This window comes from Barbus barbus (assembly GCF_936440315.1).
Source record: "Barbus barbus genome assembly, chromosome: 21".
NCBI lineage: Eukaryota > Metazoa > Chordata > Actinopteri > Cypriniformes > Cyprinidae > Barbus > Barbus barbus.
Window position 1 is genome coordinate 24935652 of NC_136749.1, and position 16958 is coordinate 24952609.

General features: G+C 37.7%; 1 protein-coding gene across 6 annotated transcripts in view; it reads right to left on the reverse strand.

Annotated features, from left to right (window-relative positions):
• LOC306886814 (sodium bicarbonate cotransporter 3-like) overlaps window positions 1-16958 on the reverse strand; it is a gene marked incomplete at its 5' end in the record, with an annotated part of 45092 nt that overhangs the window by 11479 nt on the left and 16655 nt on the right. For 3 of the 6 annotated variants that reach the window (XM_079444121.1, XM_079444124.1, XM_079444120.1), the window contains 11 exons: window positions 682-785; window positions 903-1049; window positions 1556-1643; window positions 1809-1966; window positions 5387-5502; window positions 7701-8120; window positions 9164-9352; window positions 10018-10178; window positions 11297-11435; window positions 11556-11699; window positions 15548-15629. In XM_079444121.1, the coding sequence (XP_079300247.1) occupies window positions 682-785; window positions 903-1049; window positions 1556-1643; window positions 1809-1966; window positions 5387-5502; window positions 7701-8120; window positions 9164-9352; window positions 10018-10178; window positions 11297-11435; window positions 11556-11699; window positions 15548-15629 (1748 nt within the window). The remainder of the gene's footprint in view (window positions 1-681; window positions 786-902; window positions 1050-1555; window positions 1644-1808; window positions 1967-5386; window positions 5503-7700; window positions 8121-9163; window positions 9353-10017; window positions 10179-11296; window positions 11436-11555; window positions 11700-15547; window positions 15630-16958) is intronic. The other 3 variants (XM_079444123.1, XM_079444122.1, XM_079444125.1) reach the window with 2 other exon arrangements.

Consider the following 16958-nt stretch of genomic DNA (forward strand, 5'->3'; position numbering starts at 1 on the left):
TTGGGTATAACAGTGAAGTTAGCCAAGTAAAGTCCCTATATTAATGGAGATAAAATTAGTAAATGCATTTGGAAATGATATTATAAGGGCTTCTCATTTTGTCCTAATGGCTGCTTAGGGTGTGCTGTATTTTCAGAGCGCTCTGGGGCTCTTAAAACACATCTTAATGGATGGCTCTCTTACACAACTGTCTCCAGCCAGCCAATTTAAGCTACACATCAAAGGATGGGCGCCACTGTTAAATATACCGCCTTTATTCAATACCTCCAACATGAAAGGCTCACACAATTTGCACCATAAAAACATTTTTACCACCCTCCATTTAATGCGTGTTTAATAAGGTCCTCCTTCATCAAAATAGACTTAAGTAAATCCAACATCACCCCCTTCTCTCTCTCTCACTAATACTGTGTTCAGCAGGGTTCAGCTTTGACACATTTATACATGTCCTTAAAGTCCAGACAATTTAATGGCTTAATGCAAGAGCACAACATGTCTATATCATGTATATAATCCCATCAGCCATATTTAGGGTCTGATATAATAGAATCTCTCTGTTTTAATACATGCTTTCCTTTGCATACCGGTACCTAATTTTACAGACCAACTCAATAATATGGTTGAGGTATGCAAAAAAAAAGTATGCAGCAAATAAATAGTGGAGATTAGACTAGCTCTGACCGCCCTGTCCTCTGGAGTTCAGGTCCAGCATGGTGTTCCTCTTCTTTGATAATCTCTGATAGTGGAGCAGAGCCATTAGGCATGGAAGGCATCTTCCTCTTCTCCTGCAGACATAAAAACGGCAACAAAAAACCCCTGTTAATCCAGAGGCTCATGGCTGGCTTCTTTCAGAGACAGAACCAGCAAACTTCTGGTTACCTCTACTCTACCACTATGATTACCTGAGACGGGACGCTCTTTGGCGGCTCGATTCGTATCGTGGGGTCCCATTCTCCTGGAGGCAGCACGGTCACCTGGTCCAAGAACTCATCTATGCCAGACAGAAGGTCGTTCCTGTCTTTGGCTTTGTATGCTACATCATGAAATATCTGTCATGGTGTTAGAGAAGACATGAATCTGAAAATGCAGTTATGCAAATGGTACTGCTGCCATTTTAAAACTAGGATTATGAGTAAAGACAAGCTGAGCTTCCTTTAATGTCATCTCTACAATACCATTCAAAAGTTTGGGGTCACTGAATTTTTTTAATGTTTCTGAAGTCCCTTTTGCTGATCAGTGCTGCATTTATATCAAAAATATAGTCAAAACAGTAATATTGTGAAATTGTTTTACAAATGAAAATGGATGTTTTCTGTTGTAATGTTTTGAAATATAATTCATTCCTTTGATGCAAAGCGGAATTCTCAGTAAATTGTTCTAAATTGCTGATTTGGTGCTCAACAAACATTTCTTACTATTATCAATGTTGACTGTTATCTTTGTGTAAACTGATAATTTTTAAGGATTCTTTAATGAAAGTACAAAAGAACTTGGTCTACTGTTTGAGCTATAGGCACGCTAGACTAGTAAATACAGCTGGATGTGGATGCCTCACCTCATCTGTCATTAAAGTAGCTATCGACCTGCCAATCTCATGGTATTGGCCCCCTTTCCCGAAAGGCCCCAACAGCAAGAAGAGAAACCTGTATTTAAAAAAAAAAAAAAAAGAAAATTGAGGAAATAAAACTTCAGAACATAGTTGCATAAAAGACTTCATATACAATGCCAGCCATAAGAGACCTACTGAGGCTATTTATGTGCATTTATCTAAAAAGCAAGCCATGTTTTCAGGGGTGCCTGAGCGATACCTTGTTGGAACAGGCACTTCGGTCAGTCCAGTGAGAAGAACAGCAGGTGAGAGACGGATAAAGGCAATGATTGGACACTCAAGGAAATCAACCTCCCCCACCAAAACATTTGAAGCCTCAGCGCCTGGAGGAATTTTCTTCATGAAATTCATGTCCACCTTAAGTGCACAGATAAGTAGAAGTTCAGGTAAGCAATGCCACTTTATGATCCTCAAGAATGGTGTACTGGTTTACCAGGAGTATGTAGTTGGAGTTAAACCACATTCCACAGTATTACAAAATCCAGAAATCAAACGACTCTATTAGCAAATCTGTGCAGGATATTTTATGGGTTTTGTTTCCATTTATGGTAATCATGCATGAATTAAAACAGGCTTCAAGACTGCAACGATTAAATTTCTGCCAAACTCAGATTAAGCCAGTTTAACATGGTGATCAACAAACTTTAGATGAACTATAAATCACACAAAAATATAAATCATGGGAAACAATTCTATGATAAATCATTGACAATGAACAAAAGCAACAGTTGAACAACCACATAACACACCAAACCACTGACACATGAGAGAAGAGTGTTATTTCACAATCCACAGGACAGCAGAATCTAGACCAGTTTGGTCTGGAGAAATGTTTTCCCTCTTAGCTAGTCTAATTTTTCTAACTAGGATCAGGATTCGTGGGAAGACTTCACTTAACTCCTAACAAAATAAGACATCACCTGAAGTTCAGGATCAATTGCAGTATCAAAACAAACTATCAAATTGAACCGTAAATAACACTGTCCATCTTCTTCAAGTGATTTCATTCATCCAAAAACAGGCAGACATTTGTTGAAAAAAAAAAAAAAAAAAAAAAAAAAAAAAGTGAGTCTAGAGTTTCATTTTGAAACAAAGCTGTCATAATAAAACATAAAACTGTGAGAATTTGTTCAAACCATTACTTCACTGTTTCAACAGAAACAAGTTATTTGCTAACCTTGTTACCCTACTGGCTACAATAAATTTAATACAACACAACTTCAATTGTCGATAATGAACACTAAATTTTTTTTATATATTAAAAAATTTTGAATAAATAAAAATGTTACCATAATCATCAATCAAGCATTATTTTGTATTTACCCCAAAACTAACCTGTGATAGCATCTCACTAGAATACAGCAGAGAAAAAAAAAAAAAATCTGATGATCTCATATTAAGGACAGATTTAGAAATATTGTGAAGTACTGCAACACCGAAAAAGGAACATTGTTCCTTCTCGCAAGACACTTCAAACATTATTTAATCACTACACACACAATACAATAATCAAAACACGGTTAAGCACTCAAGAGGACATCACAGAAGACCAGAGTCACAAACACAACCTCATGAAACACTCGATGACGACACACTGGAAGACAGGTTATAAAAGTTATAACAGTGTAGAGACTTACAGTAGACCTTTTGCTGCCCCCTCCCAAAGAGCTGCAACTACAGTGAAAAGGGGATTGCCTGTCCTGATACCAACCAGACAGACACAGAGTGTGTTCAGTGTTTGGAATATATCTGCCATCTTGCCATGAGACTTTTATGGTCAGAACAATCTCGCGCCAGTAATTAAACTGGTCATTTGATCCACTTACAATGTTAGTGCTTCCAATTTAAATTTTTACTCCATCCTTTATTTACAATCTGCTTGCAAAACCTGAATTACATTACAACATGTTTGCAAAACTGTTGGCGAGAACAATGCTTCCAAAACAGTTTTTACAATTTTGTGATAATTATTTATATTTTAAACCACTTTCTGAGACTGATTACAGAAACAAAACCTAGGGAAACAAAACACCTCACACCTTGAAAGTACAAAAAGTGTTTAAAATTACAAAAAGATTATGCAAAAAAAAATAAAAACCAGGTAAAGCAAACATTCTTATCCCACAATTATTTAACAAACTGGCCTACTCATGCACTGGAATACAGAAATGCTACATGCCTGATCGTCAGTTTTCTTTTATAAGAGCTAAATGACAAACGGTAGGTGAAGCTAATCTACATGTGCTCAACAATGTAGGGTCCCTTGATCATTTGGGAATCATTATACATCACACGGATAATTTTTATATGGTGTAATATAAAATATTTAATGATGTTTTTCTTCTTTTTTGTAGCTTGACAGTTCATGGTCACCGTTTACTTTATTTGTATGAAAAAACAGCATCACTGCTCACTACAGATCATTGATCTTTACTGCGTTTCAATGCCAAGAAAGAGAAATTAAGGAGAAAATGACACAAATGTAATTTTTGTGGAACTATTCCTTTAAGTGATAACCATCAACAATATTTACAATAGGTCATGATGTAGAGCAGGGTTTCTCAATAGGCGACCCGCAGGCCACATCTGGCCCCGTGAGAGAAAAATGTTTGGCCCGCACTAATTTCAAATAATGTGGCATGAAAATTCAAACGCAGCATCAGAAAGCGACATTAATTTACATCGTGTCTACACCGGATGCGAGCAAAGCGCCACAGCGTGACACAATCATATACAATAGAACCCATTATAATCAGTGATGCTGTCTACACTGGATGCGGCGCGACACGAGAAATCCCCGCTGATGCCTCGTTCTATTTCATACTGACACAAAGTTCAAGTGATTTGCAATGCTTTGTCGCATCCAGTGTTACTGTTGATACGACGTAACAGCAAAAACATGCTGAGTGTGAAGAAAAGAAAAGTGGACACTGAAAATAGATGTTTCAAATGTGATGGACTGAACAGTTTTGAGTGAGTGAGTGAGTGATACCATCTTTGTTGTGGAATATACGTGCTGGTTCGCATTTTCACAGTTTTAACGCACCCCAAGTTTGCTTTAATTTATTTTCATGATCTGAGGAAAAATATCTATTGTTGCTTTCACTATGGCTATAAAGATCACGCAAAATAATATTCAAACTCACATTACACTTTTAACATTGAATAAAGCACATAATCATATTTTGTATGTTGTTCCTGCCACGACTTCGCAGAAAATAAAAAACGTTTCTAAAATAGAATCCCGTGTCGCTTGGCTATTGTCACGTGTCGCTGTCGCGGGTGGTTAGGACAAAAACTACATGGAAAAGATACTTTTTATCGTGTCGCGCCTGTTTGGGAGTGGTGGCGTTACAGTTTGATACCCCCCTCCCACCCAAAAAATCTAAGTATAAAAATATTAATGCTGACCGATCTAATAATTAAATCTAAAATTAGGGAAAGTGGAGAGAAGTGATGCAGTCTGGAGATGAGGAGGAACAGTTGATTTGCATGGCAGACACAGAGATACAGATTTTTTTTTTGTTTGTTCATTTGTTTTTCATATTCAACAGGCAAAGTTCTTCTGTATCTAAATGCAAAAATGTTCATAGATGTTTGAATAAAGCAGACTACTGGGGGAAAAATCTGAATATTTATCTTGTGACTATTTTAATAAAAGCAAAATAATAATAATTATTATTATTAATATCTCAGTGGCCCTTGGCTTGGTATTGTTGGCAGAATTCAGACCACTGCGAAAACTAATTGAGGAACCCTGATGTAGAGGGGGCTCACCCTGCTGAAGTCTACAGTGCTGTTTTCCCTGCTACCACTGGCACCATTCATACGGCTTTCACTGGGCTTACTGTTCTCCAGGCTCCCCGGGGCCGACTGGGGGGACGCAAGAAGACCTGTTAGGATGAGAAATGAGGAAAGTGGTGGAAGAGGACAGTGGTTAGCTGTATGATTTTGATTCAAAGCTTAAGTTAACCGCACACTCATTGTGTGGTCTGGAGTGTGGACATGCAGAGTAAGTCACATGCTTTCTGGATAACATCACAGTAGTGTGAACATTCAAAGACGCTTTGCTGTAAGGTTGAATTTTAAACATTTAGAAAGCGATATTCCCAGAGAATTTGTTGGATAGACCTTTTTAATGGAATGACAGGAGGAGTTCATTTGAGGAGAGCATTAAGGTTAAACCATTAACTGAGGCATAACAAACTGTTCCTGGATTCTGCGTGAGGATTTTTGCTTGACACAGCACAGCAATCAAAAACCATCTCCCGATATCCTTAAAGAGGCACTGTAAAACTGTGTAGGCCTGGGATGACATTTAGTGGAAACAAGCTCTCCTGCTATCGGCGCCTGCTGCTTGACGTCAAGCAAACTTAAAAATAAAGGGAGCAAAAAGCCCCTCCTTCTATGGTCTTCCCTGTAAACACATGGATCAGACAAATCAGTCGCTGCAATTGTTTAATGTCAGTCGCTAGAGCCTGGTCAGGTTTGCAAGCATGCAAGCTGCACACTCTGCCAACATGAACGCAGCAAAGTACAACATGGAGCAACCCTATGACATCACCCACTCCCATTTCAAGTCTCAGTTTACACCTCTGGAATTAAGTGTATTCCAAGAGGCCAGTGACCTAAAGCATAACAGGAAGCTTTCTGATCCTTAGCATGACATCATTTATAAGCACCTGTGAGATACTACCACACTCACTTCGTAGTGAGTGTGCTTAATTTGTGGCGATTCATTTTATTGACCTGGTTTCTGGTGTGCATGTGCTCCAATAACTAGAGTAGCAAACTGTGATCTCATGGAGTTTGGAAGACCTTTAACAGACCCACACAGTAAAATTCTAAATCAAAATGAAGTTCCCATAAGCTTGTATGATACAGAATTGTATGCAAGTGAAACAGTGGCTCCAAAATTTTATGTTAGAGATACTGATTCAAATACTTTTTGAGGCCACTGTACATTACGTCATTGATTATGGCAACAGAAGGCTTACGTCAAGTCTAAAAAAGCCATGAAAACTCTCACTTCTGATGGATTGGTCATGGTGAAACTCAAGAAAAACAAGTGGGGACACAGTGAGACACAAGAAGACATTCAAATACTGTTCAGGGTGACAGAGGGCAGAGTGTGAAAGATAGGTTTGAGAAAGAGAAAGGAGAGAATGTGACCGACAATGTTGGAGGTATTGCATTGAAAGTAGCATGCGTTACATAATTAGATTGTTATTTTTCTATTTATTAAAATCTTTTTTTTCACGTATAACTCAGTTTGTCTTATTAAAGGTGTGTTTTGGTAATTAATGAAAAAATGTATTGTAAATATTTTATGGTTAAATTTTAATGCATAAACATACACTTACACTTTCCTACTGAAGTCTGAGCTTAGCAGGTTGTTGGGGAGATATCTCAGGTTTACATATGAAATATATCAAATATTGCAAAATCATATTTTTTGTTCCAAATATTTGTTGTTACATTATCCTATTTTAAAACCATCATAAGGAAATCTAAACAAAACAAGTTTGGGGTCAGAAAGATTTTGTAAAGCTTTTGAAAGAAGTCTCATGTTCACCAAGGCTGCATTTATTTGATTAAAAATACAGTAAAAACAGAAATATTATTATAATTTAAATTACTCCTGTCTTCAGTGTAATTTGAAGATCCTTCAGAAATCATTTTAATATACTGATTTGTTTCTCAAGAAGCATTTCTTATTATTATCAGTGTTGAAACCGTGATTTTGTTTCAGGATTTTTGATGAATAAAAAGTTCAAAAGTTTTTGTAAAATTCAAAAGGTCTTTAATGTCACATTTGATCAATTTAATGCAGCCTTGTTGAATACAAGTATTAATTTATTTTTAAAAAATCTTACTAGTGCATGTTCCATAATTGTAATTATATACTCAATATGCCCATCGCTAATTAGGACATGGTGTAGAGCATTATTTCAGTTTTAATTTGTGTTTTTAAAAACTGATGTAATTGGTGACTCTTTTTTCCTAGGCTCAAACACTCATGACAAACATAGTGAGAGGCCAAGCAAATCTTTCATGCAGGTGACATCATGCTGATGGGCTGGATATTTGCCTGACTGCGGTGGGGGCAAGAGCTGTGCCAGCCTGCCCGGGTCATGTGCCACCTGCTCTTCTTGAGTGGCGGAAAACAGTGAGTGCGGCTCCTCCTCCTCGGGTGGGAACACCACAACCTCTGGAATGTCCTCTCTCAATCCCCGTGCCACCAGCAGCTCGGGTCCCTGCTGAGAGGGTCCTGGGGAGCGGAGAGATGATGAAGCGCGATGGGTGGTGGGGGGAGTGTTTTGAGGGGTGGCGAAAGGGGAGGCATTGGGGGAGGCGGAAGGGGAGGAGTTGGCGCTCGGGAGAAGCTGGTTGAGAATGATGGAGGAACGGGAACCGCGGGACCCTCTGGAGTGACTGCGTGATCTGGGGGGACTGGAGGTGGAGGAGGTACGTCTAAGGAGGGACAGACGGGAGGCTGAGAGACCCTCCCCTGATTGGACCAGAGCAGGAGGTCAGGAAAGGATAAGGGAAAAGTACGAAGAGAGAAAAAGAAAGTAAACAGACTGCAGATGGAATAAAATAACATTGATGAATAAAATAAAAAGCAAACCTGTTGTGATGAGACAGCTGGGAGTGTTAGAATGAAGTGAGGATGTGAGATGGTGGCAAAGAACGGACAGTGCAAATAAGTCATAGGATTCAACACCCAAAGACATGACAATCACACACTGATTGTTAACATTTTAATTAACTTTGCTAGCTTGTTCTTTGTTGTAAACCATCATAGAACCCTCATTCAACTCGGGGATAGGCCTGTTTCACAGAAGTTTCTGAATGGGCCTATTTTTGCAACACAACAAACTCTGAATCAAGCAGAAAACATGTTGAAATTGCTGTAAAAATGTTTTAAATCAACAATCTTTTGCTATATATATATTTATTATATATATATAGTTTATGAAGTAAAATAAAAAAAGGAGAAAAATGTGCATACGTGTTCTTTTGAACTTTCTATTTGTGAAAAAATAGGATTTTTTTTATTTTTTTTCCAAATAAATGGAGACTTGGTGGAGCATAAGAGACTTCTTTCAAAAAAATAAAAATTGTACAAAAGCTTTAAAAAAAACATTACAAATTAATAATTTTCTGTATAAAGCCACTGTTCTGTTATGCAGCAGGTTCACCCATCGCTTATGCGTGCCATGTGAAAAAGCCTTATGCACGTAATGACAACACCATGACTTCAGCTCTTCCTTAAGGATGTTGTGGTGTGAGTAAAGACAGGAAATGTAACCAACACAGCACACAGCGATGGCCTGAAATCAATCAATGAAACATGCCATGCACTTGTCAAATGCGCTGAAAGAAATGGTGAATCTAGTCACATATACTTCCTGCCGGATATCTAATAATAACTGCTTGCCAAAGACTCAAGAAAACTATGCACCCCTACTTCCTTCATTTCTTGTTTTTGATTGTGATCTTTTGAGTAAATATTAGAAAGAAAAGGTCAAGCACAGCAAAAGCTCTCACCATTCCTCTCAAGCAAGTGCGGGTCTGAATGTTTCTTGCCTATGTCGGCGAAGGAGCGTACGAGTGGGATGCGATTGCTGAGTTTCTTCTCATTTTGGTGGTGATGTCTCTTCAGCACGGAATCCCGCACCTTCTCCCTCAAACTCTCGTCCAGCTGCTCAGATGCCACCATGTTGTCTAATACCATGTCTGGGAACAGGGAGAGACATTGAGCACGTTCACACATGCACATCAGTAAGCTAATAACTCACAAATATCATCTTATTAAAATAACCAGTTTTCACCGTTTACATGCACATCAGTAACCTGACAAAGTAAGCTGCATTTACAGGACTTCATTAATAAATCAGATTATTTCCCTGTAGTGACATCAAAATAAAATAATTTGCGTATCTGACTGAGTATTCGATATATTTGTCAGTTGTGATGTTAAATTAAGCTTGCAACATGTCAGCGGGAAACTTACAGCTCATATATTATTATAAATGCAGCACTGTGACTTCTGCTGCACGATATGAGAACAAATTTTTATCATTTTCTAAGTCATGAAAAAGTCTGCTTTTGTGATATATTTCCTTCTTTCTTTACTGCGAGCCGTTTGCTCGGTCTAGATGCGCTTAAATCTGCACAGATCACACATGCGCAATAAGCCATTACGACCGGTTTATACTTAAGCCATTTATGACCTTACTCCGATAAAAGAAAACGGGTTACCGTTTACATGATCACGTGTGTTTTCGGTTTATTAAGCATAATCGGCTTAAGAACGTGCATGTAAACGTGCTCATTAATTTTTCAGACATTAATTTTGTTTGTACTGAGATATAAGGGTTTATCTATCGGCCAAACGTTACCTGCTATCTCCTCAATGGTGTTTGCTCTCATGTCCAGCATGACTGTGCCATTGAGAATGCAGCTCCGTAACTCAAACAGGCTGTGCAGGGAAAGTGTGGCGACGTAGGGCTTACTCCAGCGCTCTCCTCCATCCTCTACATCCTCCTCGAATTTTAACCACCTGCACCAAATAAGATGTGAGGTTAACCAAGTATTAAAACAAGTATTCTAACACTTCCTAGTGGTCAAACATTCAGGTTTTCCATAGTTTATATCAAGAACTATACCTTGTGAGGATATCACACAAGGAAACATCACACATTAAATCCATTGAGACCAGCTGGTTTAAAGTAATTGTGAAAATGGCTACAAAAATCTTCTTATAAAATGTCTGGCATTATGTTGTTAGCAGATGCCACATGGTTTGATAATTTATCATCAAATGCAATGACATTCAGACATTTTACAATGTGTCCAAATACTTTTTGGGGTCCATGTATACCACTATTCTTTTAGGACCAAAGCTGAAGTCCATGTCTAGAAAACAAGGAGGCCACTGGTTGAAATAATAGGACATATAAAATGTATATAATAGGACATATAAAAGTAAATTTAAAATGTTAGCAAATAAGACACAATTTCTGAAATTAAATGCATTTTACATGACATCAAATGTGTTTTACATCATAATGATACTCATAACAGAAAAATACTAAACTTAGTCAATGCAAATAATGTCAAAATATCCATTTATAATGGAGCAATTTGATGCACTAAATTAATTAAATAAATAAATATAAAAATTTAATTATTAAATCCACCATGGAATGTTAATAAATAAAAGTACAATAAAATTTAAATACAAATCAATAAGACGTGAAATACAGTTTTTTTTTTTTTATGTAATATGAAAAAGGACTTGAAATGAAATATGCCTTAAAAAGAGAAAACTCATGTAATGTTAATGCAAGACCCTGAAAAAAAAAGCAGGTGACATAAATCAAATCACTATTATCACAAAATAACTTAATATTATAAATAAATATTTAAAATCAATACATACAAGCCTAATGAAAAAGTTTTTCACAACGCATTTATTCATGCATAAATTTTATTGTACTTTTATATATTGCAACATTCCATGACATACGTAACGTCAATCAATATTTATTTAATTCAGTGTTTTTTGTCAGCTAATTATTTATTTTTGACAGGCAGACAAACAGACAGACAGACAGACAGACAGACAGAATAGCAAACACACAAAAACAACTTCTACACACAGTGTTGTTTCCTCACCTGGCCGTCTCTTTCCACTCGTAAGCCTGTCCATCATAGAAAGAAAGCTCATCGAGCTCAGTGAAGAGGTCATGAGGAATATGTTCCTCATCATCATCCTCAGTGCCGAGGATAAACTGGACCCTCTGTGAGGGAGTGTCTGCAGACATGAGTAAAAAAAAAACACAGCCAATGAGTCAAGATACTCAAAGCAAAACTGGAAATTATTACCATTTATGAAATTTAGTTGCATTGAGAAATTTTAGACTGTTATTTTTACCGTACGATGGCGATTCTCTCCCATCCTCTCGCTCAGACCCTGTGTCCCTCCTTTTCCGATGGTGCTTGTGACCACGGTGGCGATGTCTACGCCTGCTTTGCCTTCCTAAAGGTACGTGTATGCCCACGTAAACTGCCCTGTGACCTATAATGAGAAAGGCTTTATTACTCTGTCCTGTACTGCATTTTAGAGGAAGTCCTTTTTAGTCCATTATGGACAGGAAAAAGAAGAGATCAAATACAACATACAAAGTGTTTCAGACACAGAATATGAATTATTAATTGCCCGAGTAAGTCTATCTCAGGAGTAGGCATTTCCTGAGCCACATTTCAGTGCACAAAAAGAAAAATGATGCTAACATAAATGGAAAAAATAAATGCACCATCCACTAATACGAAGAACATGTTTATATCTTGTTGTGTGTGTAAGAGCATTTTGTCTCAAGTTTATTTCGAGACAAAAAAATGGTCTATTGCTAACACATCTTTATTACTTTTTCTTTTTTTTTAAACCCAGAAGTTAAAAAAAAAAAAAAAAAAACGTAAATATTTAAAATTATATAAATATTTAAAATTACATAAATTACAACCATCATTCCCAATTTACATGTACTTTATCAGTTAGAGTGGGAATGACGGGTACATTCGTGTAAGTGTTTGAGTCTCACGACAACTACAGATAACACCACATTAAGCCCGCAGAACGAACCTGTCAATGCATCTTGATGATCAGAGGAACGTAAACAAGTAAACTCTGACCAATAAGAGGACAGTTTTACTCAAATGTGACTTGCATAAACAAAGTTTAGTACGATTTGCAATGCTGCCTTGTGAAGGCGAACTGAACCAAGAAGAAAATGCAAAATTGTAACAAATTAAGTCCATGTTTCAGAACAAACCAAACAATATACAGGTCTGAAAACACCCTAAAATGTAGAAATAAGGGAAATATGCATAAACAAACATTGTACCGTTCAATACTGGGGAAAAAAATCTCATTGGTGGATAACCAACATGGTACCGATATATCCACCTAGAATACTCTAGCATCACGGAGATATGTTTCACATGGGATTTTTTTTTTTTAAAACCCTAGAATAAAAAGTGACACAAGTGTTCTTATGTTCCAGTAAACACATTCCAAACTTCTGCTGAGCAGCCCTCTTAAACGCCACGTAAACCAATCTGACACTGTGAACCCGGCAAACACATAAATAGCATCTTAACTGTCCCTGACGTGCTTTAGGGAAAGCTTAAAAGTTAAATCTGCCTCCCATGCTTGAGTTATTGTGTTGAAGGTAGGCTTCTGGGAAGCAAAAGCTGCTTGCGTCACAAGAATGATGTGAACAAGGAAAGAAAACACCAAGCAATTTAAAGCCAACTTCATTCAGCCGGCTCGCAGTGTGAGGGTGGGACATGTGAGAACGCATGTGTGGTCTGTGTAAAAGCCTGCTGTGTCTACACCAATTTCACATGCTTGTCTGCACAGAGAATGCAAGGGAGGCTGAGCGCAGAGTACACACTTTGTCAGTCACAACAGCTCTTGAAAACATCGAGACACATAGAGGCAATGTAACTTCTTGTGTGCGTCGATCCTGCAAAGCACACATTCCACAAAGAACAGAGTCACTTTTGAATTCCATACACACCGAGGTCAAAGGTCTCCAAGGGCATAATTAAATAAATTAAACACTAATGGCAATTAAATTTTAGTTTACATGGAAAACATATTTAGATAGAGAAGAAAACAGCAGTGCGGACACAAAGCAACACATTGTGAGCAATAAGGAATGGGGGGGGGGGGTGGAAGTGGGTCGACCAATACTATAGCTTCCTCCCATATTATCTCGACACTCCCCTAAACACCAGCTTCAAAACAACAGCCCTGTGCAGAGCTACATGCCTGTGAAAACCCATCCTGGTCCTTACTAATTACACTAATCAGCCAAGTTACTCAGGTGGCAGGAAAAACAAGAAAATTATAAAGATATCAAAAGCACATAAAGCTGAGGAGTTAAAACTGGCACTAAAAAGACCTGACTCCCTGATCTACGTCTGTTACGATTAGAACGTGTCTGGCAGACAAGCATGAACAAAGATAAAAGAATCCTATCCGAGATCTAGAACTTAAAGCATATAAAAAAAAACAAAAAAAACAAAGTCTGCCTTCATTTACTCGCCCTCATGTCGCTTCAAACATGACTTTATTTCTTTCTCCAATGGATCACAAAAGTAGATGTTTCTATACAATAAAAGTAAATGGGGACTAGGCCTGTTAAGCTCCAAAAACGTAAATGAAAGTAGTCCATATGATTCATGCGCTATATTCCAAGCGTTCTGAAGCAGCACAATAGCTTTGTGTGAGGAACAGACCAACATTTTAAATCATTCACTAAAAACACTGGTTTGAAAGTTTTTCTTGACAGCCATGGTCACTATTTACTTGGAAAAGAGCAGCTTTGTTCAAAACCTTTATGAGGTTCCTTCTTCTGTTGGACACAAAAGAAGATATTTTGAAGAACGTTGCTAAGCAAACAGTTACTGGTAGTTTTTTTTTTCTCCATACTATAGAAGTCACTGGCTACCATTAACAGTTTGGTTACCAACTTGATGGTGAATAGATGAACGAATTTTCATTTTTGGGTGAACTATCCCTTTAAACATCAGACTAAACAACTTCTTTTGTCTTTCACAAATGTCAGTCATGAAATGATATAAGTGAGGAAATGACAGAACTTTCATTTTTAAGGTGAACCATCCCTTTAATAGATTTCATTGATTAAATATTCCAGTAAATGTAACCAAATCCATTTGAGAAATATGCTTCATCATACTGAATAAAGCAAAGGCTTCCTGTGACTTCCCTTAAAATGATGTCGGTGGTCAAAGAAAAAGTGAAAGAGGACAAACAAGAATGTTTAGCACAGGATAGTGTTTTACGTGAGAAATAGAGAGTGCAGTTAATGCTGGTGGGACCGAATGCATGACCCGAGCAGGCACAGTTTAATTAATTAGATCTTGAGCTGTTGTCTAATCCATCTTAAATGCTATTAAAGTAAGCGGGAAGTCAGCGCAGCGGCCCGTAATGTACATGTTACTTTTAATAAGTTCCCTCAGTAACAATCATATCAGAATTATATTAAACCTGTATGGCGCATCACCTGAAGCTTAAATCAGTCCTTAAACAAGATGTTGTCAAACAGAATAAGCTTTCTAATGGACCTTAGTCTGAGTAGATGCTATTTTTCTCCAGACAAGAACACAAATGAAAATAAGGCTGTGATGGTCAGAAGACAGCAGATCAGATTTTTACTTCATCTTTATTTAAATAAACCCAGCCTTGGTGAATGGTGACCATAAATGACTTCTTTCAAAACCCAAACTTTTGTACGGTAGAGTAAGTGAATATATAAATACATAGTACCTTAAAATGTATTTAATACCTAAAATATAAATATTAAATTAGTATAATGTTAAATACATTAAATAAGTAATTATATTTTATAATCAGTGTTACAATACATTACATATCGGTCAACCGCTGCTTTGCGCATATAGAAAATCTAGGTCATTTCTTCCCTTACTCATCTGGCAAAGCACTGTTACCAAACACCTAGTGCCTCCTTTCCCAGATCCACAAGCTTCCAGAACACATGCAGAAGGCTGACAGCAGGATCGAATCACCTGGAAACATACCGTTGACCCATGGGAGAGCCCTCAGGGAGGAAGGGGGGCTGGTTTAAGACACATCTAAGTTCAAAACCTCAATGAAATCAGCCAGAGAGTGAAATGAGGTTGAGGGGGAGGAATGGTTTTAATCATTGTGCTTTAAAACACACCCAAAGTAATGAGTGAAAACACTGCAGAAATTTACTGTACACCTCCATGTGCCAAAAGACCAGATGGTATGCTTGAGGATAAGAAAAAAACAACGCATATGATTATGAGGGGTAAATAAAGAAGGGGGTTATGTGAACGGAGAGAGTGACTTACTTTCAAGTTCCTCTTTTTCAAAGTTTGTGTGGATGGTAGAGCTGGTTTTCCCCTGATCAACAACAGCCTCCTCATCATTGCCCTGAATAGAGAGAGATAAAGGAGGATGATTTCACGTCACATCAGAGTAAACAAACAATCCATGGCAACACGAGAGGGTGCCATTCCAGTTACTGCTGCCTGCGTCTGGCTATAATTGAGAATTGTGCAAGAGTTTATACCTTAAGTGGGCTTAAGACTTTTGTTTTCAACTTTGGCATGGACTTTAACCCATCATGTAACTGGACTGTAACTGTAGTTACAGACATAAACAGCCAAATTAAATAAAAGCCCATTACAACAATTATGAATATAATGAATGATGAATATTTGAGATACACACACACATAATGCGTGCCGTGAAAAGATTTTTGCCCACTTCTTGCTTTTTTACAATTAAAAGATTCAGATCAAACTAATTTTAATATTACACAAAGATAATGCAAGTAAATACAAAATGCAGTTTTTAAATGATGATTTCATTTAAGGCAAAAAATCTGTCCAAACCTACCTGGCCCTACGTGAAAAATTAATTGCCCCCTCCTGTTAAATTATGAAAGAACTGCGATTAAACAACATTTTAGAAAGCCGAGTTAAATTTCACTAGCCACACCCAGGCCTGATTACTGCCAGACCTTTTGAATCAAGAAATTCAAGAAATTGAACCTGTCTGACAAAGTGAAGCATGCTTAAAGAGCAACACATCATGCTGCAATCTAAAGAAATTCAAGATCAGATGAGAAACAAAATAGTTGACATGTATCAGTCTGGAAAGGGTTATAAAGCCATTTATAAGGTTATGGGACTCCAGCGAACCACGGTCAGAGCCATTATCTACAAATGGAGAAAACTTGGAAGAGTGGTGAACGTTCCCTGAAGTGGCCGGCCTACCAAAATTACTCCAAGAGCGCAACGACAACTCATCCAGGAAGTCATAAAAGAACCCAGAACAACATCTAAAGAACTGCAGGCCTCACTTGCCTCTATTAAGATCAGTGTTCATGATTCAACAATAAGAAAGAGACTGGGCACAAACGGCATCCTTAGGAGAGTTCCGAGGCAAAAGCCACTGCTGACCATAAAGAACAAAAAGGCTTGTCTCATGTCTCTCCAAAAAATATCTTGATTATCCCCAAGACCTTTGGGCTATCAGTTTGTGACCTCAAGCTCAAGAGCACTTGGATTATGCAGCAGAACAATGATCCCAAACACACCAGCAAGTCCACCTCTGAATGGCTCAAGAAAAACAAAATGGAGTGGCCAACTCCAAACTTAAATCCGATTGAGATGATGTGGCATGACCTTAAACAGTCCATTCATGCTCGAAAACCCTCCAATGTGGCTGAATTAAAACAATCCTGCAAAGAAGAGT